The 27,915-nt window shown below is 36.1% G+C and overlaps 1 protein-coding gene across 1 annotated transcript; it reads right to left on the bottom strand.

The window, feature by feature from the left end:
* On the bottom strand, positions 1 to 27,659 carry LOC112052276 (ubiquitin conjugation factor E4 B). Its single transcript, XM_024091289.2, has 18 exons — positions 27,409 to 27,659; positions 26,647 to 27,252; positions 24,358 to 24,499; positions 23,237 to 23,799; positions 22,519 to 22,767; positions 21,363 to 21,606; positions 16,545 to 16,718; positions 15,611 to 15,731; positions 14,261 to 14,392; positions 11,603 to 11,812; positions 10,135 to 10,477; positions 9,531 to 9,626; positions 8,458 to 8,724; positions 7,489 to 7,602; positions 6,573 to 6,693; positions 5,791 to 5,897; positions 4,967 to 5,060; positions 1 to 4,337 (listed from the first exon to the last, which is right to left on the bottom strand). The coding sequence occupies exons 1-18, from the start codon at positions 27,430 to 27,432 to the stop codon at positions 4,282 to 4,284; spliced, it is 3,663 nt and encodes a 1,220-aa protein (XP_023947057.1). The 5' UTR covers positions 27,433 to 27,659; the 3' UTR covers positions 1 to 4,281.
* Between the last annotated feature and the right edge of the window lie 256 nt (positions 27,660 to 27,915).

Genomic DNA, 27,915 nt, shown 5'->3' with positions numbered 1-27,915 from the left:
TTCATTGTTTATTATATTTTAATGACATCAACATAAAGAGTTTTTTTTTCGTATTATAATACAATCTTTTATAATACATAAATATGAGACAAATTATAATACAATGAGACCAAGTTCATTTTGAAGGTGTATATAATATGTAATGTAATTTAGGAATGCCTGATTTACACACTAAATTGATTTCCTTGGCAGTGATAGGAGAAAATTACTACTTTATCAAAAATAATAATTGTTGGCCTGATATTGTATTATTTTGGAGGTACAGTGTAAACATACATCTACATATTTACTTTTGTTATAAAAAAAACAAAATTATAGTATAAAGAATGGGGTAGTATAAATTTCAACACATAATCCCGTAGATTTAAGATTACGTTGAGCGAAGATATTTTAATTAAACTATGAAATTGGTGTATTCTCATAAGAATTTAGAAAAGGCTTTAGTAATATTTGTGTCTTACTGAAGTAAAAGTTATTTAGCTCTCCCTCTCAACGTTCGCCTCGCCGATTACACATTTTGTAACACATACAGAAGTTTTACTCCAGTAAGTTTGATATAGAGTTTACACTGCATTCCCATTTGATTGTTTAACTGATTTAAACACATTTAATTTTAAATATGCACACAGACATTAAATATAACTTACACAATAAGATTATCTTTTATAGAAATGCATTATAATTATTATCGAGTTAATAATTTTCTATGATTTCCATATGGAAATTATATTATTTAATCAATTACTAATATAAAGGAACAAATTACATGAGAACCGAAAAACTTAATTATATCACTATGTGCAAGTAACTAATACAAAAAAATATATATTCGTTCTACGCGTATTTTATAATTATTCATGAAAATAAAGTCTTTAATATACTTCCATAAAATCCTTGTATACATGTCGCTGATCGTTTCTGTGCAAGCGAGAGAGCAATACATTTATGAATGTGTGACAGAGATAAACATAGATAATGAAAAATGATAATATGTTATTTGACGGCATCTGTGGCGCAGTGGTATGCGCGGTGGATTTACAAGACGAAGGTCCTGGGTTCGATTCCGATTGAGGTTTCTTAATTGGTCCAGGTCTTGCTGGTGGAAGGTTTCGGCGTGGCTGGTTACCACCCTACCGACAAAAGACGTACCTAGCGATTACGATGTCGTGTAGAAACCGAAAGGAGTGTGGATTTCCATCCTCCTAACAAGTTAACCCGCTTACATCTTAGATTGCTACATCACTTACTATCAGATGAAATTGTAATCAAGTGCTAATTTGTAAAGGATAAAAAAAAAAATTATCGATCTTTATTGCTATCCCTTGCGCACTGCGCAATGACATTCATGGCATTTTATATCATTAATTCCATAACATAAAATTCAATTTAGCCTGGCAAATAAAATGCATACGTAACAACGCTTCATAAATCGTTATTCTAAGAAAGGCCGTGTACTATTAATAGATTTGGCGAGTAATTGGTAATATATTTTAGGCCTGGTACAATGACATAGTAAATCGTACGAATCGGTGCGTTCTTATACACTGACATATCACAAAGTCATGACAATACGACATCGTCATGACAATAAGACATCGTCATGACAATACGACATCGTCATGACAATACGACATCGTTATGACAATACGACATCGTCATGACAATACGACATCGTCATTATAATACGACATCGTCATGACAATACGACATCGTCATGACAATACGACATCGTCATGACAATACGATATCGTCATACAATACGATATCAGTGATAGATCTAAATTGACAAATAGGTGATCATATCCAAATCATATCGCCAGTGTCAATTTTACATTACACAACAGCAAGCAGTGATATTGTAAAATATAGTTTACATTAAATTAACGCACACAACAGCATATCTGAATAATTATTAATATCATCGATGATAAATAAAGTTACCTAAACAAAGATACAACTGATTATTTAAATATGGATCATTAAGGCATAAACTATTAATATTTGGAACCCCATAAAAATACCACAAGACCTCCAGTATAGCTTGTAAGTTGGTATTGATAGAATTGAAGTTACTAAAATAAATAAAAAAGTTGCTTTGAACAGAAAACAAAATCACAAATGGGCTCTCAAATACATACTACAATGTATTTAGAGCTTTTTGACTATCGCAAATCTTAAGTGTTCTTAGAAAGGACAATAATTTGAATATTATTGTCCAAGACCAACTAAAGATTTAGTCTTTTTAAAAAGTATTTATTAGGTGGTCTATTTGTTTTTAAAAATCAAAGTAATGATTGAAACTGGTAACAAGTTTGTAAAACTAAAGTTTTTAACTCAATAAAATGATTTATAAATTTGTTGTCTCAATGCCTTGACATTATCAAACGTTTGTCCTCATTTTTTTACAACCAAATTCTAAAAAGGAGGATGTTCGGTTGTATCTATGTCATTTTCTCCTAGTTGGCAGCCCTGTATACATTCGAGCACAGTCCGTCATACCAGTGACAATGGTTAATCGATATGTTTCTAATATTCATAACTTTTACATGGTAAATCCAATAAAATTAGCGATCAGTTCATTAAAAATCAGTATTGCCTGTCTAAGAAAATTAAGACATAAATTTAAGAAAAAAAAAATTGGTACAGTTGCTCATAGTGCAGCTGTCAAACGATACATCAAAAACGCCATCTATGATACGACACGTGCAAAATGACCCCATCAAGATTTTCTATTGATTATTTTTAGGTTTCTTTTTAAACCATGTTTTATTGAGGCAAACAAAAAATATACAGGGTGCTCGGGAGTATTTTTTATAACTCTAGAAAATTAAGAAATTAAATTAAATTCTTTATGGAAAATTAATTAAATATGTCCAAGGAACATGTGTTCTAAAATGAATATTTTCTTAGTAAAAATATTTCTTTTGATCATAAATTGTCTCTTACACGCATCCTTATAATTATGACGTAATCAACGTACGTATTTTATAATGCAAGGATAGATAAAGGCGTGTGTTACCTGGATAGTCGGAACTATTTTGCCTGAAAACTTAAAAAGATTTTTTTTTAATTAAAAAAATATTAGTTATGCAGTTTGGCTCCTATAAGTGGACTTGTCGACCCCTTGAAGTTATGGGAAATACTCCCGAGCACCCTGTATATAACAGATACACTAATATAAACTTTACTATAGAAATGAAATAAACAAGTAGCCAATTTTTAATATCTGTTCTTAGATCATTACATGACCAAGGTTCTCAATCAATATGTTTTTGATATTAACACACGAAACTTGAACTTTTTAATACAATTTTTTACGAATATATATACTAGTAACAATAATTTTGAATGAATGAATGAAACGGTTAATGAATAATTAATTAATTAGTATTTTGGTTTCTTATATTTTATACAATGTTTGATTGTAAAATGTGTTTATTTTGCATTTACACAGTATATAAACATCACCTAAGGATGTTCTAGTTTAGGAGTAACACATGGGGAGGGTTTTTTGTAAGGTCTTGGTTTTTCGCTGATAAATATGTAATAAACCAATTATTCATAATGCACTTCCAAGTAATACCAGTTTCTCTTCAATGAACGATGTCAGTGTTTTTTTTCCAAACATCCTTTTTGACACTTGCACATTAACTGATCTTTTTCACTTACACAACAAAATTTTGTTTAGAGTTACAATTTTCATACCTACAGTAAAACTTATATAGCGCTAATTGCTTCAATCCATTTTATATGATCTAATTATGCAATCAACATTCTTTACTTCCAATGCCTAGTAATTCGATTATATGTACACTCTCGCCCAATTTACATTTACAAATATAAATCAAATAAAAATTAAAAAAAGAAAGTGAAAAATATAACTCATTTTTAATAATTTCAATCAAGTATTTAGGAAATGGTAAATATTATATGGGAATGAGCAATTTCAAATTACAACTTCATTTCATCGAAGGTTAATTTTTGACGTTTAAACTGTCCAAACGGTATCAAAAGTGTCATGATACATTATAATTTGCATTAAATTAACACACAATGGAATATTTTAATGTCAAACGATTGTCAGTGACTAGTATGTACATTTGAAGAAAAAAATATTCTTAGGGCTCGAAAGTATACACAAATTAAATAGAAAAATCAACGTCAGGAATCTCTCTTTCATTCTCATGGACAATAGTCCGTTGGTCGCAAGAAATATGCCGCATTTAGTCTTTATATATGTAATACATTATATACATCAGACTTGGGGTTGGTTGGAAACGTTTAGGACGTTTTCTTTTCACGTTGCCACTGTAGTATCCTTTCTTTTAGCTCCGTTGCTGTAAAACAAGAAAAAGTTAATGTTAAAAAAAGTTTTTTGTAAAATGTGTTCTGGCAATTACACATTCACTATCTAGCCCCAAAGTAAGCATATAGAGTAGCTTGTGTTATGGGTACTAAGATAATTGATATTATAATATTCATATACATTTATATACTTATAAAATGTATAGATACACACAGACACTGGAAAACACCCATGCTCATCACACAAATATTTTCCAGTTGTGGGAATCGAACCCACGGCCGTGGATGCAGTAAGCTGGGTCACTACTCACTGCGCCACGCGGCCGTCGTAGTAGTCGAGTTTGTATACATTTAATTCCTCAACTAGTTCAATGAGTCTTTTTTATTAAAAGGTTTTTAATAATTCGCTAGGGGCAACAAATTCGGTATACCATATTATCACTGAAGGGCGAAGAAACTAGCGCACCAATTTTAAGTCTAATCAAACTTCAGGTAGTTTTAATCTAGCTACAAAGATTTGACCCACATACGAACAAAGCGATTTAAGTAAAAGCTGATAATAAGAACCACATTAAATAATATATGGTTTGAGTTTGACACAGTAAAATTCGCCAGAAAGTAATATGTCACATATAAATTTGCAATAATCAGAATGCATTACCTGGATGCAACTGGTCTTCCGTAAGCGGTTGTCGGTTGAAAGGATCGGTGGCGCTGTTCAGTAGATGTCGCAGGATCACTGAACGATCCATTACCTGCCGAGTAAACACGAAAAAATAAAATATCGAACGAATGTGTACAAATAAAAATAATTAATGAAAAGTGTACAAATGAAAATAAGTTGAAGCTCCAATGCAAATTGGCTGGCTTAGGTTGATAATGTTAAATTACAATTTTATAATACAGCCACTATCACAATTTTTTCATTTTTATTTTATTGCATGTTTAGGTATTTAATTTAGTTAAATATTAACTTTAGATACTGTAAATAGTCATAAATGATTATTTTAAAAATTTAAATAAATATTGCAAATATTATACCACTATCAGATGTTAATGATAATAACTGGGATATCGTGCTCTCCTGGAGATGTATCACCACAGACTTTTCAACTCCGAGTTAATAATCTTTACTATTTATCTTTACTCAAAAACTCGAATTAAGCTCGCGTACATAAGCGAACCACTGGACCAACATTTATTCTTATACAGGATGCTCGGGAGTATTTTTCATAACTTCAAGGTATTAACGAGACCACTTATAGGAACATATGCATAAATAATATTTTATTAACTAAAAAAAAAGATCACGTTTTCATACAAAGTAATTCTAATTATACCGAATATCCATGTAACACACGTCTTTAGATAACAAGCGACATGCATTTTAAAATATAAATACGTCATAATTATAAGGATGCGACAGTCATGGGAAGTACTCCCGAGCACCCTGTATAATGATTAGCCAAATAAATGACATGTTACCTTTCCTGACGGAAGCAAAACTGGGTCAGTCATTAATGTGTCCATAAGCGGATCTCTGAACTCTTCGGGAGCGTCCGCAAACTCGTCACTCTTCTGCTGGTTTGATACTGGAAACATTTATAATAAACACTTAGAATTCACTAAATGTGACGCGCATTTCACGAGTAGTTTTTTTTTTGTTTTTCAAACAAAACTTTCTAACACCAAAGAATCATACTGTGATTCGACTTCCAGTCGATTGCTGCGCTCCCTGCAATTTCTGATGATGTCGCGCAAGGGCTACAAATCAGAGCATTTTTTTGAGAAATTATTACAAAAATTTCAATTTCTTATATTTTTTACGCGGTCGGTCATGATGGTCTATATTTTAACTGTTTCATGACATCATGTAAACACTAAACCTTAACTAAAAGGAGTGTTTGATAAAATTAATAGTTAATGATAATTAGTTGACGTTTATTCACAAAATGGACGACACCTTCGCCTTTTTACCATCGCACCGCAAGACATCGGGTGGGTTTTCATCCCTATGTTGTAGATGTCCCTAGGACCCGTACAAAACGCTTTGCGTATTCTTTTCTCATACTCACGGCTAAGGTTTGGAATACCCTTCCCAAGTCTGTGTTTCCTGAATCTTATAACTTGGGTAAAATATCTTCTTTATAAATTGAGTTTTCTATGAAATCCTTAACCTTTATTAATTGATATCAATATATTTCAGACCCTTATTCCATTGTTTATATTAAATGTTATATCAACTACCCTATTATATTATAACTTACCAGCAATCTGATACGCGTTGTCTGCGAGCGTTTTGAAGCGTTCTATTTCGGAAGGCGTTTTGATACACGACTTGGCGAGTCGCAGCGCTGCCTCTTCAAACAATTCTTTGCGGAATGACCTCTGTGGAAATAAAAAAAAAATATTTAGGTTAAGTTTTAACAAAAAGTAATTAAAATCTACATGAAAATAATTAAATATTTTATTGTATTTTCATGGACAAAACGTATTTTAGAAATTACTGTGCATTTCCAAGTTAAAAAAAAAAAGACACTACTGATATTTTTTATAGACTCCATAAAACACAGAGTCCATAACAAAATAATACCATGTGCTACTTACTGATAGATTAAAAATCGGTTAATAAATGATAGAGTTATAAGTTGGTTATTAGTTTGATGTTGAAAAGAAAAATGTATTCAAAGTCAAAATTCATTTATTTCAAGTAACTAGTAACAGTAAGTAATCTTTTCCTTTAGTTTTGTTCTGTAAGGATTAGTTTACAATAATTTTTAAAATGTTATTATGGTGATAAATGAAGTCGAAAAATAAAAGTTACAAAGGTTCCAAACGTGACTAATAATGCCCACATAAGTATATAATAAATATAATATATACTAATATTATAAAGCTGAAGAGTTTGTTTGTTTGTTTGCTTGATTGATTGAATTGAACGCGCTAATCTCAGGAACTACTGGTCCGATTTGAAATTCTTTCATTGTTAGATAGCCCGTTTATCGAGGAAGGTTATAGGCTATATTATCCCCGTATTCCTACGGGAACAGAAACCATGCAGGTGAAACCGCGCGGCGTCTACAAGTATACTATACAAGAATTCAACACAATTGAACAGGCAGTATGGTCACAGATCTTTGCCTGCCACTAAGGATAAATAAAAAAAAAAAAATTCAAACCCACCTCGTCGGCCGCGAGCGCTGCGTGGAACTGCGGACAGTCGAGATGCAGGTAGATGTCAACCAACTGGCTGAGCAGCCGCCGCGGCTCCCAGCCGTACTTGTCCGGACGACGCACCTGACAACACATTCGATAGTGTGGTTGAACAATGTTATTGTAATTTAGGATATGGTGACATCCAAGGGACTTTTACAATGGAATTATAAACGTAGGGGCGCCTCCAAGGGCATCCTTCATCCGCTGAGTGTCGTATTTAAACTATGCGTTTGAGAATTCAACACTCACCGGGTGAATAGTGGGTGGGTCACCCTGGGTGTCTCTGCAATTTTTATGAATTCCACTGTGATTCAACAATATATGTAGTATTTTAGGCAGCAACTCTACGGACAAAATAACTGAGGCAACAGGCTACTTGCCTCTTTTGTAAACAAGTGTTTAAATTGAATTATGGAAGTATTATAAGCTATATTTTATATTGTCCCGTCAATTATAACCGTAATAGTAAAAAAATTAATATAAATAAAAAAATATCTACGTAAAATTTTTGCCGCCGAAACACAACACAACAAGTGACGTCATTCATAGAGCAACAGCGTGATTGGCGTTTGCAGTGATGTGAAATATCCAATCGCCAATCACAAACCAATGCCTTGTAGCGAATGACATCACAATTTAGGATTGACGTGACGTGATAAAAATACAATTTAGTTTTATGAAAATATTACAATTACGAGATTATTTTCACAAATAAAAATGTGATTAGAGTTTCTAGCCATCTAAACTACTTATATGCAAAAAATCTTCTTAGTTTTGTACAGCAGGCGAGTAGCCTATTGCATTATCGTGGGACTCTCTGTCTGAATAGTTGGAATGACTTATTGTAATTCTCTCTTTTTGTACACTGCACCAGTTTGAGGAAGGAGCGGCACTGGCGCTCGTCCTAGATACTTATCTCGCGGATAAGTTACTCACCTTCAGGTTATTGCACTTGGGCCCGCAAAGCTGCTGCAGGTTGAAGTTGAGCATGGAGGCGAGCCTGTCGACCAGCTCCGCCCGCAGGAACGGCTCCTTAATCTCCACGGTGAGGTACTCCAGCATGTCCACGGTCTCGCGCGCCAGGGTGAGGTAGGAGCGGCACTGGCGCTCGTCCTGTGCGAGCGCTCGCACACGCGCCTCGCTAGTACTGGGGGCGGCACCGTTTGCTTCCGCCTCTTGCACTTCGTGGATGCGTTTCAGGTACTGGAAAAGTGAAACATTACGCACACACGACTAGGAGAGTAAGTTGGTGGAAGTGATACGAAAAGTGTAATCAGGCGAGGCTTTTTATATGCGTGCTGCCATCTACAAGCTTAGTGAAACAGTGTTTGTTACTACAAACTACCAGTAGATGGCGTTCATTGAGAACTTTGAAACAATCCCTTTTTGTACTATCGATACCTGTTGCGATGCAGTTATGCCTGACGCTCATAGATGGCGCTTTATTTGTTATTTATGTAAGAAGTTTTACTTCGACTAGAAGAGTAAGTTGGTGGAGGTGATACGAAAAGTGTAATCAGGCGAGGCTTTTTATATGCGTGCTGCCATCTACAGGCATAGTGAAACAGTGTTTGTTACTTCAAAGTACCAGTAGATGGCGTTCATGAAGAACTATGTAACAATCCCTTTTTGTACTATCGACACCAGTTGCAATGCAGTTATGCCTGACGCTCATAGATGGCGCTTTATTTTTTATTTTTGTAAGAAGTTTTACTTCAGTCGTGTGGCCTAAAATACTCGTTTTTTTTTTAATTATTTGTGTACAATAAAATAAAATAAACCAGTTAAGTGCAAGTTGGAATTGCGCATTCCGTACCTTTAGTTCATAGCCAAAAAATCATGTATTTTGTATGGATGCCTTTTGAATATTTATTTCATTTTTTTTAATATTTGATGTTATAAGGTGCCTTATGCCATGCCATATTCAGTAATTGTTGTTTAAGCACTCAGTGATTATTTGTGCCTTTAAGATTATATCGTATCCATAATAAAACATCGCTAGAACATACCGTAAGACATTCGTCGAGCAGGAATGTGGTGTCATTCATCAACATGTTGATGAACTTAACGAACTGCCGACCCGACCGAGATTCCTTTACGATTGCCTGAAATATACATTTATTTGTTATGTTTTTTGTCTCTTAAAATATTAGATTTATAAAAGCTTTTTATTAACAGAAATATATTGATGTAACTACTTTTGTTCAAGTGGAATATTAAGACGAATCTTCAACAGATTAAGCTGATATTTAGTTTGGATGACAATGCATGGTTAGTCGTGTGACGTCATTCTAAATACAACATAGCGGGAAGCCCGCGTTTAGTGTACTAGTTATTTTAAAGCACTCAATATAGGTATTAAATGACAGGGCTTAGGGACAGGGCAGAATTTCAAACACAAAATTTTGTATATGTATTATTATATATCTACTTTTGGAAGTCTGTTTGGTTTTGGATGTATGGATTTGGTAACATTCACCTTATCGCTACATCGTTTGACAATCGATAGTTGACTGTTAAGTGTGTAACATTGAAGGAACATTCTCCAACGAAACAAACCATCAGTTTATACATACAAAGCCATAAGGACTTCCCAAAATATATTGAGCATACCTGTTTATGAATCGGTCTCTCCCACATCCCTTTAAGTATTATGCTAATATGAAAGCGTATAGTGAACTTGTCATAGAACTCTGTGCTTTGTCCGGTCGTCTCTATATCTGTGTAGAACTTCATCAAAGCGCTGGGCAAAACTGTCTGTGACATTGTATGGTCCATGAACTTTTCGTATACATTCTTAATCTTCATTGGCAGGGACAGGTTTATGACGAACAACACTTCGACGATTTTGGCGACGAGGTACGGGTTCTTGATGAGGTGGGAATTGCATATGGCGCTCAGTAGCCACGTAATGATCGGGTCTTCTATGTAGTTTGCTATAGTATGTGGCACGTATCTGGAAGTTGGTGTAAAATTTCTTTTACTTAGGAATTAATTAAATCTATATATATATAAAAGAAAGTCGTGTTAGTTACTCCACTTATAACTCAAGAACGGCTGAACCGATTTAGCTGAAAATTGGCAGGGAGGTAGTTTAGAGCCAGGAGAAGGACATAGGACTTTTTACTTTTTTTTTTTAATTTTAATTTTGTTTTACTTTTTTTACGGGTAGGGTAGAGGTAGTTTACATCGAGTTTCACGCGGACGAAGTCGCGGGCGTCCGCTACTATATTTATAACTTAACTATACATCATTTCATTAATATTTAACTAAAGAGGTAATTAAAGCAATCATATTTATTAAGGATCTAGAGATTTCGAGTATCGGTTTCGCTCGCGTGATCTACATTCATGTTTCGTCAATCGATTAGCTAGCAAATTTTTTGTAACTATCAGTTGCAAATCTACATGGGCAAATCTCGCTACAGCGCATACAAGATATGGGCCTGGGCAGTTGTGGGAGGAGTGGCTAAAAAGTTGGCAACTGTGGCATTTGGCTGGGCTCTTGCGAATGAGTACTATACTAGTACTATACTACAGCCTTTCTTGATGAGTACTGTTTACCATCAAAAAAAATAGAAATTAAGGTACAAAAAGCATGTCATTTCATAACATATTTATTTTAAATTATGTATGGTCTGTTAATAAAATTTTACATAAAATATATTAAACATATCTAATTGTTCCAAGCTTATTAATCGAACGTATTTTTATTAATTTAAGAACAAGTTAATTATAATAATTAATATTAGGTGTGAAATGACTAGTGATTTATACCCTCATTTTTAATTTGTTTGTTGGTAAACAGTACTCATCAATAAAGGCTGTAGTATAGATGGAGATGCCTGGAATACACAAAAACGCGCACATCGTAAATGTCAGGAATAAGACCAGAGGGTCCGCTGCCACTGCGCGAAAAGCAGGCAAATCAGTGTGCCTGAGCGGGGATCACCCGTTCGTTCTTTGGGTCGTATCCGAGGATTTCTACCTTCACGCTTCGTTGAGTTGAGTTGTAAAACAAAACCAGGTGATTCCGGTTTCTGAAAACAATGTCATTATGAGTAGTAATAAAAATCACTCACTGCACAGTGAAGAGCATGAACTCGGCGATGTCCTCGACGTACCACTCGGGCGTGGCGCGGAAGGCGTGCGCGGTGGAGGAGGGCGAAGCGCCGGGCGCCGCCGCCGCCTCCAGCTGGCGCACCAGCATCGCGCACACAGACGAGTAGAACTGCACGCCGCGTCTCATCAGCTCCAGGTCCAGCAGCGCCGCCTCGGCGCACTGCTTAGATCTGTGGTACAAGTTAGTGATTCAGCACAGAGTGAGTCTTCTCAAGCAACGTGGTGAAGCCGGTGAAACCCATAAAAAACAAACCTCACGCGTCTCCTTGACTTCCGCATATACAATTTTATTTCATAATTTGTATTTAAAAATTTAACATAAACAATAATAACGTAAATTAATTTATTAATCAATAATAATTACCAATAAAAGAATACTCCATCTAATTTCTTTAGTTTTTGTAAACAGTTTTTAAAATATTTAAAAACATAAGACGCCATTTTTCTTGAATAATATTGAAAATTACTGATGCAACGCTTCGTACTCGACAATGTATTTGTTTTTGAATTTTATTGTTTTTGAGCGGCTACGACACCGTCGTGTTGCGTGCACTCAATCTGCCTATTATTCTTAATCTGTGTGATTCAGCAAATCTTTCAGTCTTAAAACGGCTAGAACTCAGAACCGTAAGGCCAGTTTGTAAAAAAAAAGTATCTAGCTGATTGAGGGCAGGTTTCACCACCTGACAAGTGTCTAATAATATGTAAACACATCGCTATCTCATCTGTGCCCTGTGACGAAAATATAGTTTTCTTATTAGAAAACAGATTTTTGTGTGTATTTTCTATGGAAACATTTCGTCCGAGACAAAACACGTTACGTATGTCACGAGCTTTAAGGTCGCTGCATACAAAACGGGGTCACAACATGGGCGGGACGTGATAATACGTAAACACGTCGCTGTTTTGTGACCCCGTGATAAAATTTCTTATGCATTTTCTACGAAAACTTGTCTGGTTCATCCGAGGTAATGGACATTCAACCATTTTGTGTTTAATTGTCCAGCTTTGGGTATACAATAATTAGTATTAGTCACACTAATATTATAAAGGCGAAAGTTTGTGTGTCAGTTTGTTCCTCTTTTACGCTGCGGCTACTGAAGCGACTTGGCTGAAATTTGGAATGGAAATAGATTTTACTCTGGATTAACACATAGGCTACTTTTCATCCTGGAAAAATCCATGGTTCCCGCGGGATTTGTGAAAAACTGAATTCCACGCGGACGAAATCGCGTGCGTCCGCTAGTAAGCAATAAAGATACGTGATAGCCCAGTGGATATGACCTCTGCCTCCGAATCCGGAGGGTTTTGGGTTCGCATCCGGCCTGGGGCATGCAACTCCAACTTTTCAGTTGTGTGCATTTTAAGAAATCATATATAACGTGTCTCAAACGGTGAAGCAAAAACATCGTGAGGAAACGAGAGAATTTTCATGATTATCTGCGTGTGTTAAGTCTGCCAATCCGCATTGAGCCAGCGTGATGGACCATTCGCCTAACCCTTCTCATTTTGAGTGGAGAATCGAGCTCAGTAGTGAGCCGAATATGGGTTGATAACGAACAACTGAGAAAAATAAGCTACTTCCTAGCTACTTACAAGGAGCTTGCAAATTACTTACTACGGGTACATCATACGTAAAATACATGCATTGCATTTAGTAATGGTGCAGTTTATTTTCCGTTTAGAAACAACACATAAGGTGCTTGTATGATATTGTCTCGTATGGCGGTTTAGGATTTTTTTCTCAGTGAGTCATCACACTTCATTCTCGTAAGCCTCAGACTAATTAGATAAAGACCTGCCTCACAAGACATTATTTTTCTGTCAAAGTATATGATCAACGATTTTATGCGATAATAAACACTGTCTCTATAGAATCGATGTTTCATAGTTTTCAATCGTGTCCGTCGGTTAAAAACCTCCGTAAAAATATCTTTTTGTGTACTTAAATGGTGTAAAAAAACGATCAAAAACTGGTAGTTTAGTATAAGATATGTATGAAATCTAAGCTCGTTTTCCTAAGTAAATGGCAGAAAATTTTGTTCGTGAATTTGGGTGCAATACTAGTCCTTATGTATTTAGTCTGAGTCGTAAGCGTAGGCAGAGACCGTCTCCTTCTACTTTCCATGATCTTTACATAATATTTCTCTTGATTCTTGGCCTATCCCCTCTCATTCTGAGAGGAGACACGAGCTTAGCAGTGAGCCGAATATGGGTTGATAGTGAATGAGATACATTAACGACGAAAATCAACTCTACTCTAACTTTTTGACGGCCTCCGTGGCGCAGTGGTATGCGCGGTGGATATACAAGACGGAGGTCCTGGGGTCGATCCCCGGCTGGGCAGATTGAGATTTTCTTAATTTGTCCAGGTCTGGCTGGTGGGAGGCTTCGGCCGTGGCTAGTTACCACCCTACCGGCAAAGACGTACCGCCAAGCGATTTAGCGTTCCGGTACGATGCCGTGTAGAAACCGAAAGAGGTGTGGATTTTCATCCTCCTCGTAACAAGTTAGCCCGCTTCCATCTTAGACTGCATCATCACTTACCATCAGGTGAGATTGTAGTCAAGGGCTAACTTGTAAAGAATAAAAAAAAAAAAAAAAAACTCCACTCGTACCTGTGTAGCCGTTTGATCTGTTTCCTCCATCTCCGCAGCAGCTCTCTGTTTCTACTTCCAGAATAAGTGTTCCGCCATTGCGGTTCAGATGCCATCAACTCCTCGATCACCTTCTGTAGGTCGCGGAATGCACTGTGAAACAGCATTTCGATTGTATTAGAAATGCATATTATTAATAATATCAGTTATTTTTGTCTAATCTTTTAATCTATATATATATAAAAGAAAGTCGGGTTTTTTCATGGTTTTCATGGTTTTGACACCGCCAAGAATAGCAGAATACATGATAAAAACAATGAAAACTGGACGAATTAATAATTATGACAGATGAATAATTTTCCATAAATGTTACTTTGTTTACTTTTGTTTGTCAAACATTTGTTGTCCATCCTGTCAAATACTGTTTATTGTAATGATTGACATTTATACGTGCGTTCAGAAATACTGACAAATGATTAACATTTACGCGTGCGTTCATAAATCGTTGTAATTTTAGAACTCAAGAACGGGCTCACCTATCCAAACCAAATGTTTATTAGGCTTTGTTCGGAGTATTTAGTAGATGGCTTATGTGAAGTTTGCACAAAATCGGTTGTTATTTATCACATTTTTTGTAACAAATTAATTCAGAAGTAGGGTAGGAAAGGGTAGGGTAGGGAAGGGGTAGGGAAGGGGTAGGGTAGGGGTAGGATTAGGGTAGTGTAGGGTAGAGACAGGAAAAGAGTGCACATAAGTCAAAAGAAGCTTGACTGGGTCCGCTAGTTATAACATAGAATTGAAAATGTTGAAAAACCCCTCAAGGTAATTATTAATTACATTCTCGATCAAGTCTATTACAGTGCGCTTTTATATGAGACCCCACTTGAGTATATTTGTATTTTATTTCTTCCCCATTTTCAACCCCCAGAACTCTTAAACGGTTGAGCCATTTTCATCAAACATGTCTAAGAACACTCGCCCATAAGTCACCTTTTATACAAAAAAAAAACTAAATTGAAATCGCTTCATCCATTTGGGAGCCATGGTGCCACAGACAGACAGACAGACACGTCAAACTTATAACATCCCTTTTTATGCGTCGGGGGTTAAAAATAGGTAAACATTATTGAATGTAATGATAACGGTTGAACAACTTCCGGTAACTAACAAACGCCAATATACGACTAGCTGACGCCGCGCGGTTTCACCCGCGTGGTTCCCGTTCCCGTAGGAATATGGGGATGATATAACACTGAAAGAATTTTTCAAATCGGACCAGTAGTTCCTGAGATTAGCGCGTTCAAACAAACAAACAAACTCTTCAGCTTTATAATATTAGTATAGATTACATAGTTTGCGTTATCTACTCACCGTATGCGTCGCTGGTGCGTGTGTAGCGCCGGGATGAGCGCCACGTGGTGCATGTGTAGTGTGAGGAACCAGCACACCGTTTGGAACTTCGCCTCGGGCCACGTGTGCGCCGGGTCATTGTCTGCACGGGAAACACATTGTTTTGACTTTACTGACAAATCGAATCGAAGAATTTGACTACTAAGACACAAAATATTAAAAGGGAAATTCATCTTGTTATAAAAAAAACAAATATTGAAGTAAAACTTCTTTCAAAAATAAAATAGTACATGAAAGAGAAACTTAAAAATTAGTAGTGCCATCTTTGGTGTCAGACTTGCTTTACTTCACACAAAATACTACTAGGTAGAGTGCGTTTAAGATAATGAATATTATTTATTTACACGGGTACATACCACGATAAAACGACGAGATTTTTAATATCCATAACAAAAAAAACTAATTAAAAGTGCCGCCATTCTGTCGTGTATCTCTATCTATCTCTTGGCGGGTAAAAGAGATCATTAACGCTGCCAGTCGTGCACAGACTTATCATGCGCGCTATAGTTCACAATTCTGCCGTTAAAAGACTTAAACGGATTCGTGTCAGTCTTGTGTCGTAGTTTAGCAGTGTTACTACAGATGGCGCTTTTAAAACTTAAAGGTATGCCACGTCGATTACTATTATTTTATTCAATATTGGACAATATTTAAAAGCCTTTAGGTATAATTTTCTTTACCAATATTTCTAAAACTGCCAAAGCAAAATTAGTCAGTTTTTAAGTGACATTTTCTACATGATTGTGCGTCCTTTCATTACAAGAGGTCAATGATATAAATACGTTAATAAACACTGTATAGAAAAATATTATTTTGTCTGCCACGGCACGCTAAATGTCTGTAGATAAACGGAACCTTAAAGTGTGCGTAAAGAAGTATTTCTTCAAAAACTCACTGAGCGCGTCGAGCCAGTCCTGCGCCTCCTGCGCGGTGAAGTAGAGCCTGGTCTCGTCGCGCACGCCGATCCACGTGTCGGGCTGGAACGTGTAGAGCGGGTACACGCGCTCCAGCTTGATACGCACAGACAACAGCTGCAGCACCGAGCATACGTTCAACATGAACCCATCACCTGGAAAAAAATCACCATAAATAGGCTACTCGCCTGCTGTACAAAACTTTAAAGATTTTTTGCATATAGCAAGTTTAGATGCGTGGAAACTCTAATCACATTTTTATTTGTAAAAATAATCAAAAAACAAAATTGTATTTTTATCACGTCACCGCAAACACCAATCATAAACTGTAACGTCATTCGCTACAAGGCATCGGTTTGTGATTGGCGCTTGCGGTGACGTGATATATCACATCACTGCAAACGCTGATCACGATGTTATCTCTATGAATGATGTAACTTGCTTATGTGTTGTGTTTCGGCGGCAAAAAATTTACGTAGATATTTTTTCATTTATATTAATTTTTTTACTGGTTGACGGGGCAAAATAAAATATAGCTTATAATACTTCCATAATTCAGTTTAAACACTGTTTACAAAAGAGGCAAGTATTAAATATATATATCCTGAGAAAAAAAAGCCGTGAAAGCCCAGAGGATATGACCTCTGCCTCCGATTCCGGTGGGCGTTAAAATCCAGTCCGGGGCATGCAGCTCCAACTTTTCAGTTGGTGCATTTTAAGAAATTAAACATCACGTGTCTCAAACGGTGAAGGTAAACATCGTGAGGAAACCTCCATACTAGAGAATTTTCTTAATTCTCTGCATGTGTGAAGTCTGCTAATCCGCATCCGGGTCAGCATGGTGGACTATTAGCCTAACCACTACTAACATTCAGAGAGGAGACTCGTGCACAACAATGAGCCAAATATGGGTTGTTGATGATGATAATGTACGTCCGGGACTCCGTTAGCGTTTCTGTTTTATATAAATTTCGCTGGGCCTTGGATGTTATCCTGAAAATCCTAAAGTGAGATAGCCTGTGCGTTACCTCAACTGCGTGCGAACTCTGAACGAGAATCGAAGTAATAAATGTATTTTAACTGAAACCTTTGTATCAATGAAACAATAACAATATAATTCATCCGACACTGATACTACCTTGTATATGATATCGCAATACTCATTATACAAAGTTGCAATCAAGGGTAAGGTCGTGATGGTAAATACAAATGAGTAGCAATAATGGTTAAAAAGGCCACAATAATAATCACAGGCACCTGGCAACAAAACTAATGTTTTCAGAGTTTCATTAAAATGATTACTATAATATGTTTAGACGGCCGTGTGGCGCAGTGGGTAGTGACCCTGCTTTCTGCATCCACGGCCGTGGGTTCGATTCCCACAACTGGAAAATATTCGTGTGATGAACATGGGTTTTTTCCAGTGTCTGTGTGTATTTATACATTATATAAGTATTTATATGTAGTATATAAATGTATATGAATATTATGATATCAACTATCTTAGTACCCATAACACAAGCTGCTCTGTATGCATACTTTGGGGCTAGATAGTCATGTGTATTGTTTAAGTATATTTAAAAAAATGTTCTTGCCATTAGACATTCGAAACTCTTTGTGGCGGCTTTTAATTTTCAGTTTACCTTTTAATATTACATATTTCTAAAAGCCTCAATAACTAGCTTATATGGGCCATATATATTGGCTCAATCCCCACATATTGGGCTATTATCCTAGGCGTAGCTTCAGATTTCTTAAACACATATTGATTAGAGAGAAGGGTGTATTGTTCAAGTTAATAAAAACATGAATAGGACATTTTTAAACCGCAATTGTTACTTAATAATATTCCAAAAATTTTGTTTTTAAATAGTAACTCAGATTTGAATTTTGAATTGACTACAGACTGAATACACGGTCATTTTATTATTTCATAACGGAAGTGTAAAGTTTATTTTCGTGTACTATTAGCAAAAAAGAAATGCTTTTTTGTTATTTTATTAAGAGCCGATGTTACTGCCGTGATCTTGGAAAGCGTATAAATTGGATTGACGCCAATAGACAATCATTCAGTGAGGCGAGGTGAGCGACATCAACGCAGTATCTATTTCGACAACAACTCATTAAACGTAATACAACTTATGTAGTCTCGCTACGCATTATATTGTACTAATTTAGTTGTAAACAATTTTTTTTTAAATAATCCCGCGTTACTCTGAGTGTGATGTTTTTTTTAATTTTATAAATGTGTAATTTTTCGTGTAAACTGAAAGCCAACATCTCTTGTGGATGCATTGGTGTAATGATGATGCAATTTAAGATGGAAGCGGGCTAACTTAGATGGCTATAAGACGAAAATCCACACCCCTGTCGCTTTTTAGACATCGCACCGTAACGCTAAATCGCTTGGCGGTACGTCTTTGTCGGTAGAGTGGTAACTAGCCACGGCTAAAGCCTCCTAATAGCTAGACCTGGACCAATTAAGAAAACTCAGGATCTCTAACTTTTAAATCCACCGCGCATGCCTTGAATAATTTGTCCCATTTAGATGGAAACATTTGATTTTATAGCTCCTAAAATTGTATCTTTACGACTTCCTGAAAAAGACGACATTTACAGACAGACAGAGGGACGACGAAATGATCCTTAAAGGCTTTTTGTTACCTTTTGAGTTACAGACTAAAAATAGAAAATCTCGTAAAACGCATTATGGAAAATATTATTGTACCTACATACGAGGGTTATTATAAGTCAATGCCTCGGGCGGGCGCTGACTCATTGTCTACGTCCAGACACCTCTAGACACGACTGTTTAGATTTGGGCGTACGACACAAAAACAACAACTTTTGAAATTCAGATTGCGTATGGACGTCAATCGAAATAGAATTCATGTATACGAACTCGTCTGCGAAAAACGTACCATACCAAGGCGCCCAAGACTTGGTTCGCGTTAAATTCAGATTTTCACAAAATCGAATTGTTAATGATCTTCTCAACTGAAGCTCGATTTAAGATTGAATTTTTAAACGTAATAGTTAAATCCGTTGGTGCGTGAAGGAAGGACAAACATAAATACTCGAATTTTTTACTCTCCGACATTCACCGCACTTTTCTGTAGGTACATTATAACTAGTAAGGTAATCAAATTTGTATAATATACGTTTTCAAATTCAAATTAATTAATTTCAAGTAGTCCAAGTTTACAAGGACTTCAGATATTCACAAAAAAAATCCGGGATAAAATGCGTAGCTTACATTTCCAAATTTCAACCAAAACTATTCAGTAAACTTGAAAGAGTAACAAGCATCCATATATACAAACTTTCGCGTTTATAATATTATCAGGATAAAAGTGAACGTTATAATATGCAGTGATGGATTTAGCAGTAGGCTAAGTAGGCTGGAGCCTAGGGCGGCAGACTTTAGGGGGCGGATTTTAAATTTGACCCAAAAACTTTCTCTTCTACAGAAATATAGATAATGTAACGATAATTTTAATATTTTAGTCCTTTACGTCATATACAGTCCTACTTATAAAATATTAAAACTTGATTTATTGACACAATCTATGGTAATTGTATTGATTGCGAACTAGGATACCTATTGAATTTCAGAGTTCATTACGGGCTCTAAATAATATGCTAGAGTTGTTATTCTAATGTCGTTCGTCGTAAGTTTAGTACGCAGCAGAAACTTGGCGATCATTTCGTTGGCAAATATGAAAAAAAAAACAATTCCAATGTACGACTAAAAGTTTACAATAACTAAATATTTCGACACATTATGAAGGTTCGAACGAACAAAAGAACAAATCGATCAACTACTAAGCGAGTTATTCGTACAACTGACCAATGAACTATTGATCTGATTTTGACCTATAAACATAGGGCATTGATCTTTCACACTAATAAATTTATAAATTTACTTAAGCTATTAAAGTTTATTACAGGGGGCAATTAAAATCCTTCCGATAGTCACTATTAGTTAATTATGACGTCACAACTACATGGAACAATTAACTGAAATACCTAGAAAAAGCAAAGTTGTTACAATTAAGAACACATTATCAATTCGAATGAGAATCGAATCGAGTCAGAATGAGACGGGTTAGACCATATAGTCGACCACGCTGGCCGAATACGGATTAGCAGACTTCACACACGTAGAGAAATAAGAACATTTTCAGGTATGCAGTGCAGGTGTCCTCGCGATGTTTTTCTTCAACATTTGAGACACGTGACATTTAATTTCTTAAAATACACATAACTGAAAAGTTGGAGGTGCATGCCCTGGACCAGATTCGAACTACATCCTCATCTGAATCGGAGACAAAGGTCAAATCTACTGGACTATCAGGGCACAATTTAGAACAACTGGGCAACACATTTAATTATTTATTATTTCAATACTGCTGGCAATACCTTTATGCCGCCATACACCCTTGCAATAGAGAGATAATACTAAATCAGTAAGTACTATTCTTCTTTACAGGATAATAGTCATTCCTCTTGTATCAATAGCCTAATAATAATCGATCGATGTAAGAAGTGCGCGAATTTAAAAAGGTTTCTTGGGATACAGCATACAGAAACGGATGAGGCAGAAGCTGCTCCAACTCACTTCCACTTCCTCTTCCCTCTTCTCTATATATAAAAAGTGAAATGAATGAATATGTCCTTCTTAATGTAACAATAGCCGTTCACTGTAACAAGTTTGCGAAGTAGTTAACAGAGTTATGGCAGAATTGCTCCGACTCGCCTTTACAGAGAAAACGGTTAGCTAAATATATTCAACTCACCTGCAAGCGATCTCTCATCGTTCTGCAATTGCGCGCGTCTCTCGTTCCGTTGCAAGATGTTCGCGAAGTAATTGAGGAAGGGTTCCCTAGCTTCAGGGCAGAGCAGGATGTTGTGGCAAATGTTGTGGAGGGTGCTCCGACTCGCCTCCACCTCCCTCTGCAGAGCGAACACGAGGCTCTGGTCCGTGCCAGTCGCGAACATGCGCTCCGCGAACCGAGGATTCTCTTCAGCGAATAGGGAAATCTGGAATTGTCCAGCTAAGTTAAAAAGAAATTGTACTGGTAGATTCATAATTAACTTCAAATATTTTTAACTTTTACGGCCAGTTTCTTTCAGTTCATCATAAGTAGCAGTCAAAGTAACGTCATAAAGCAAAAGTGACGGTCTTAATCACGGAAAAATAAAGTCTTCTTTACTGCTTACTACTTTTACTGTTACTTTAGCTTTACATTAAGAAACTGGCTGTTAAACATAAAAAAATATTCATTCTTTTGTTCAATATAGGCAGTGCCAGATTTAGGGCACCAGCGCCCCTGGGGCGAGATTTTAACGCGTCCCTCTCAGATTGAAACCCATACGAACAAAAATGGATTTATTTATTACTAGCAGACGCCCGTGACTTCATCAACGTAAAATTCAATATTACAAATTCCGCGGGAACTATGAACTAAAAAAAGTCATATTTCTCCGTGATAAAAAATCGCATATAGGTATGTTTGCTAGCATCCAGCGGCTCCCTGCAACTCGCTCAATGTCCTCGGTCCATTTATCTGAGAATATCCTTGTTTATAATTCGATCACGCAGACACTTAGCATAGATCGTTCCATCGCCCCTTTATATCTTACTGGCACCCCTGGTACTTGGCTCCTGAAGGAAAAGCCTGTGCTAGGAATGAGTACAATGATATTGATAGTCCAAACCTTAACCGTAAGAGTTGTTTGTTCACAGCTTTCTTAAAACTACTGATCCGAACCTAATACGAAAAGTATATCTAATACTTTTCGGTATTTGAAACTTTACACTCCAATGCAGTGTACAACGTGGTTAGACTCAGGCTCGGCAGCTTCGCTATGAGGGCACAAACTGGCCGCATAGTTGACCTCAGCTCGCACAGACCGAAGTAGTTAGACCGATTCTAGTATGCATGCACTTACAGAAAAGAAGGGTCCAAGGAAGCTGACTCTGGCAATCTCGCGGCCCTGTGCAGTGGTGAGCGTGGGCGGACACAGACTCGGCAGCCTCGCTATGAGGGCACAGATCGGTCGCGTAGAGTGCCGTGGCCCAGCTCGCAGCTCGCACAGGGACCGCAGCGCGCGTAACGCTGGCCCGTGGCCTCGCCCCACTAATTGGGAGACGCAACGTCGCATCTCCTCGCGTATACCCATCAGAAGTGGGATGAATACCTGCCATATGAGTTTAAGACATACAGATACATACAAGTATAAATTAAATAATTAAAAAAATCAAAAGGTAAAGGGACATCTACCCTATGTTACTTTTACAACTGTGACGAATTTAATCGCGATTAAATAACTAAAACATAAATAATCGTTGTAAACCACAACGATTATTCATGTTTTAGTTGTAGTAGTTATTATAGCTGCCGATTGACACAAAAATTGAGACACATCATTATCTATGATCAAAAATCTTAACGTTATTTCGGCAAACACAGAAATAACATAGAACACATTTTAATAATGAACAAAAAATAGTTAACAAAACGAAATATAATAATCTGATCGGAGTAACTATGAGAAGATTTATTTGAAAATCTTTTATGGAGTAGTTTGTACCATAGTTAATTATAAAATATGTTATAATTGTAAGACAACATAAGTTGTAATTTATATACAGTATTTCTATACTCACTTCATCGAAGGCTTCCTGATCCAAGTATGTAGCCAAGAGCACTTCAGGGATGAGACCTATCGGCGTGTTACCATTCAACATGTACGGCAACAACGGGGACTTTCTACAGGCGGGGAATTCGAACCTGCCTCTAAGCACTAACACTAAATTATTCACAAGTAAGGTCCTTAAACTTTGAAGCAAGTCACTCAAGGGAGGTTCCGAACTTTTCTTTGGATGTTCCCTCTCGTACAGGTTTATGTTGTTATAGAATTTCAACAGGTAACTAACGGCCAGGGCCTGGCCAGGAATGGATTTTGGAATAGGCAAAGATGGGGCGGGACAGTCAGCTTTTTCTGGGTCACTTTCGGACAAGAGATGTCCCGACGTCAATGCGTCGTCCCCACAATCTTCGCTAAGTCTTTTTGTTGTCTCTGACACTGCAATTAGCTTTTGGTTTAGAGGATCTTCTTTGTCCAGAAGTTGGGAAAGGATGTCCATTAGTGCCTCTGATGCTAGTTCCTCTAAACTGAGTTTTGGATTGTCTAGCAGGGACTGTGCTATTGAAGGTACGAAGATTCCACCTGTAATGAAAATTAGTATTATAACATTCAAAAAACTCATATGTGATTTTGTTTCCTCTAATCACCTTCATTGTTGACGTTGTCGCGAATATTAAATCAGAAGGGGGTGGTGTGTGCTACCAGAAAAATACTAAAAATATAGTCAGTCAAGATTTTTCTTTCTTTAGAAGGTTAAAATAGGTTAAAGGTTTTTAAATAAAAAACGTTTGTGTTTTGTTATATTTATGTAAAATGATTAATAGACTATTTATTATGTGATGCTATGTGATACGAAACATGCGAAAATATGAAAATGAAATGAAAATGAAAAATATAATAAAAACATAGAAGGATTGGCGTTGAGAGTTTACAATGATATTCACGCGGACGAAGTCGCGAGCGTCCGCTAGTTCATAAATAAACAGTGCAAAGAGTAGTTACTTCAAAGTCAAACCAACTTATACTTTTTGATATTAAAATTCAAGTAAACAATATTAAAATGGATGCAAAACAGAATATGTTATGTATTGTTAACATTGGAGTTATGTAAAATATGAAAATGTTAGGCTTCAGTCTCACCTGTGTTTTCCTCTGACCACGACACTTGAAGTATTTTAGCGACAATATTCCTAAGCTGCTCCTCTGTAAGTTCTGTGCAACTCACTGTGCGAGACCTTTGAATTTTTCGTGCAGGCGATTGTGTTGGATCATTTTCTTCAACCTAAAATATACTGTTTTTGTAGTTATGCCTATGCTATAAAGGTGTTTATTTTAATTAATATATTGACATTAAAATCCAATAAGTTTTCATACATTTTTCAACTTTGTAAAAAATAATCAAATTAATAATAATTTGTAATAAAGGAATATAGTAATTATAAATAATTTTTTTTCCAAACTTTACCTCAGGGATTGCAGTCCCTGAGGTATACTCGTAATTCCATGAGTGTCTGCTAAATTCAACATGTAATTGGCATTCAATTCAAATTAATACTTCCATGACTACCTGAAGGATTTTAGCTTTTAGACTCTTTAAATAGCAGTACCCTGAATAATGGAGTTATATTTACAGAAAGCTTAATAATAAAATAGAGATTTTATAATTCTTGCCCATATCCAACCACAAATAGTTTCAAATGACGAATTGAATTTTTGATTTGTTTACTCAATTCAAATTTGTACATAAAGTAATGGCAATTGGTAACTAAAATTTAAATTATTAATTCATGTATACTTAATATATAATTTAAGTTTCATATCCCTTTGAAACAGAACTCTGTGTTCACTAAAAATTTCTTAACCATTGGTCGAGTGGTTATGGGATCAAAGAATAACAATCAAAGAAACACACTCACATAAACAACAAAATTACAGTTAGTCTAATTTCAAATAGTCAATGCAAGTTTATGAATTTATGCTTTTGATCAATACATCAGTTTTCTAACTCTAAGTAAAGCAGACTTAAACTGTATTGTAAACATGCAAATCATCATTAAACACTAAACAATTAATTAGTATAATACAGTGCTTTGCAAATAGCACACAACATAACACACACATAGTAAAACTGCAAAACAGTAGGTCAATCAGGCAACATAATGAATAAAATTAAAGCATGTTTACTCTGATAAACATATGCATGTATGTATCACACAGGTAATACAACTAATGATAAACATTAGCTTTCCAAGCACACATGTATACTAATAATAGCCATGTCAATCTCGAGGGAGATAACAATACACTGTAATGACTTAGCTTCCAGCTTACTTGGGAGCATATATTTATAACACATAAAAATTATAGATAGTATGTAGTCACAGGATTTGTAAACATTTTATGTGCCCTGAAATGGGAGCCCTTGACACCTCAGTATAGTACAATAAGTATGCTTGTGTGCGTGTTGGCGAGTGAAATTACACATAGTCACAGAAGTGGATTGAAAAATTGTTGAAGTGTTGTGGGTCTATAGGTTATTAGTCTAAGCTTGGGGACTATTTTAAGATTCTTAATTTATATCTAATTTACTTTAACTAAATACTAATTAATTATTTTTGCTATTACTGAAAAACATGGTAAAAATTAGATATATAATATTGTTAATAAAAATAACATTCAAATTGGATCACTAGTTTCTGAGCACCTAGCAGATAAACTAACATACATACAAACATATCAGAAAACACAAGTTATATGACAAGTCTAAACATATTTTAGTTGTATTTTACTACCAATAAAATAAGATGAACAACTCTAATTTCATACATGCCAGTACTGTGCATTTCATAGAATACAAAATACTCCTGCATTGGAGAAGGAATTTTCCATTCTGTACAATTAATGTGGATAAGATTACTATCCTAGTTAAAAGAGCCAAATTACTTAATAAATAAAAAACTTCATAAATATTAATTTAGGACTGTACTGTTTGTATGCAATGTAATTCATTAGCGCTAACATGCAATCAACAAGATAATAATTTAAGAACAAGTTAATTATTATAAACTGTGAAATGACTAGAGATTTAAGTATACCCTCATTTTAATTAGTTTTTGGTAAACAGTGCACATTGAGTATGGTTTATGTATAGTTGCAGTAGCTTTTAGAGACTGTATGAAAATATGAGTACTAAAGTGTTTTTCAGATAGGATGGGTATGGGTGGGATGGGTACGCACTATTATCGTGAATTGTGGCAAACTTTCAAGATTTAAACGAACTGTTACTGTACCCATACTATCTGAAAAACACTATAAGAAGAGTAATCAATAAGTATGTAATCAGTAAATAAATCATGTAAACAAATAAATTCACAACATATTACAGAAAATAAATTGATAATAAGGCAATCCATAATATTAAGTACTCACCTCCATAGCTTCCTGAGGCTGTTCAGACTGTGAATTTCTCTCTGATACATCATCTACCTCCATGGATAAAGATCTCCGAGAACAGCTAGGAGAAGCATTGCTCGTCCTCGGCCTGACAGGAGGTGGTTCAGCAAACTGAGCTGGTGAATTAGACCGGGATGTACTGTCCTCCCTGTTAGAGGCACCCTCAGAACTGCTTACAGTGGACTGTGGCAAACCCCTCACCGAACCACAGCTTAACAGAGTGTCATCGCCCATTGAATCAAAACTATTGTACTGTCTTGTTTGGGACAAATCTGTCATTTTGGTATCTGGCATTTCATCCATTAGATTACTCTCCGGCTTCTCTGTCACGATTAAGCCATCTGCTGGAATTTTTGTCTGATCTGACACATCACTATTGTTCTCTGTGAAGGTCTGCTCTTTGTCTGCAGTTTCTGAACTTTCATTAGAACTGCGAGGCGCGGGCGATAAGCAGGACGTAGGTGCGGGAGTCAACACGTCGGGCGGCACTGAGGCGCCTGGCGTGACAGGAGGACTCGGGAGTGCTGGGGATGGACCAGTGCCTCCCAGAGCTGCCAATCTCGCCAATCTTCGTCTTCGTATCTATAACGAAGCATAGTTGATTATCTGGGACCAAGCACGTGTAGAAACTTACACTCACACCAACGCTAAACACCACGACACTAACGCTTTGTTTTGTTACGAAATTAGATTGGCCATACGCACTATGCCAAGGGCCGTTTACAAAATAATACTCACCTCTTCTTGACTGAGTTCACTCATTATAAAAGATTGTTTTAGTTTACAGATTGAATTAGTTTTATGGTAATATCACTACAATTAGGAATTTGATTTTCTGATTGAATAAGACAGAACAACAGCGCAAGCCCCAACGTCAACCAGTCAGTCACCTTTGGCTCAGCTGAGAAGATTGGCTATTTGACGTTTACTTGTGAATAGATGACGAGAAGAATTGAAATGAAAATTGAAAATACACGCGTCATCGTCCCACACAAAGGTTTAATGTAATCTGTGATATTTAATTTTCGAAAGTTGGCATAATGGTGCACAGACAATACGTTGTCCGTAGACAGATGCTAGACAGAGATGTAGTGGTAATGCAGACTTATTTGTAATCTTCGTGCATTACTACATGTTGCCGTAAAATGTATGAACATTATTATACATTTTATAAATGAAAAATCCGAACTACACACCCATTTAATATTTTCAAATATAGATGTATAAAAAGGGTTCCGTTAGTAA

This window comes from Bicyclus anynana, chromosome 19 (assembly GCF_947172395.1).
Source record: "Bicyclus anynana chromosome 19, ilBicAnyn1.1, whole genome shotgun sequence".
In the NCBI taxonomy this organism is placed as follows: domain Eukaryota; kingdom Metazoa; phylum Arthropoda; class Insecta; order Lepidoptera; family Nymphalidae; genus Bicyclus; species Bicyclus anynana.
Note: the sequence above shows the minus strand (reverse complement) of the source record. Positions and strands in the feature narration are given on the sequence as shown.

Coding starts and splice junctions, on each gene's coding strand:
- LOC112052276 (XM_024091289.2), bottom strand. CDS start 27,432: ATGAGTGAACTCAGTCAAGAAGAG. Junction 24,500..26,646: donor AGCCTCAGGAAGCTATGGAG/GTGAGTACTTAA, acceptor AGTATATTTTAG/GTTGAAGAAAATGATCCAAC. Junction 9,627..10,134: donor AGAGACCGATTCATAAACAG/GTATGCTCAATA, acceptor TGTATATTTCAG/GCAATCGTAAAGGAATCTCG.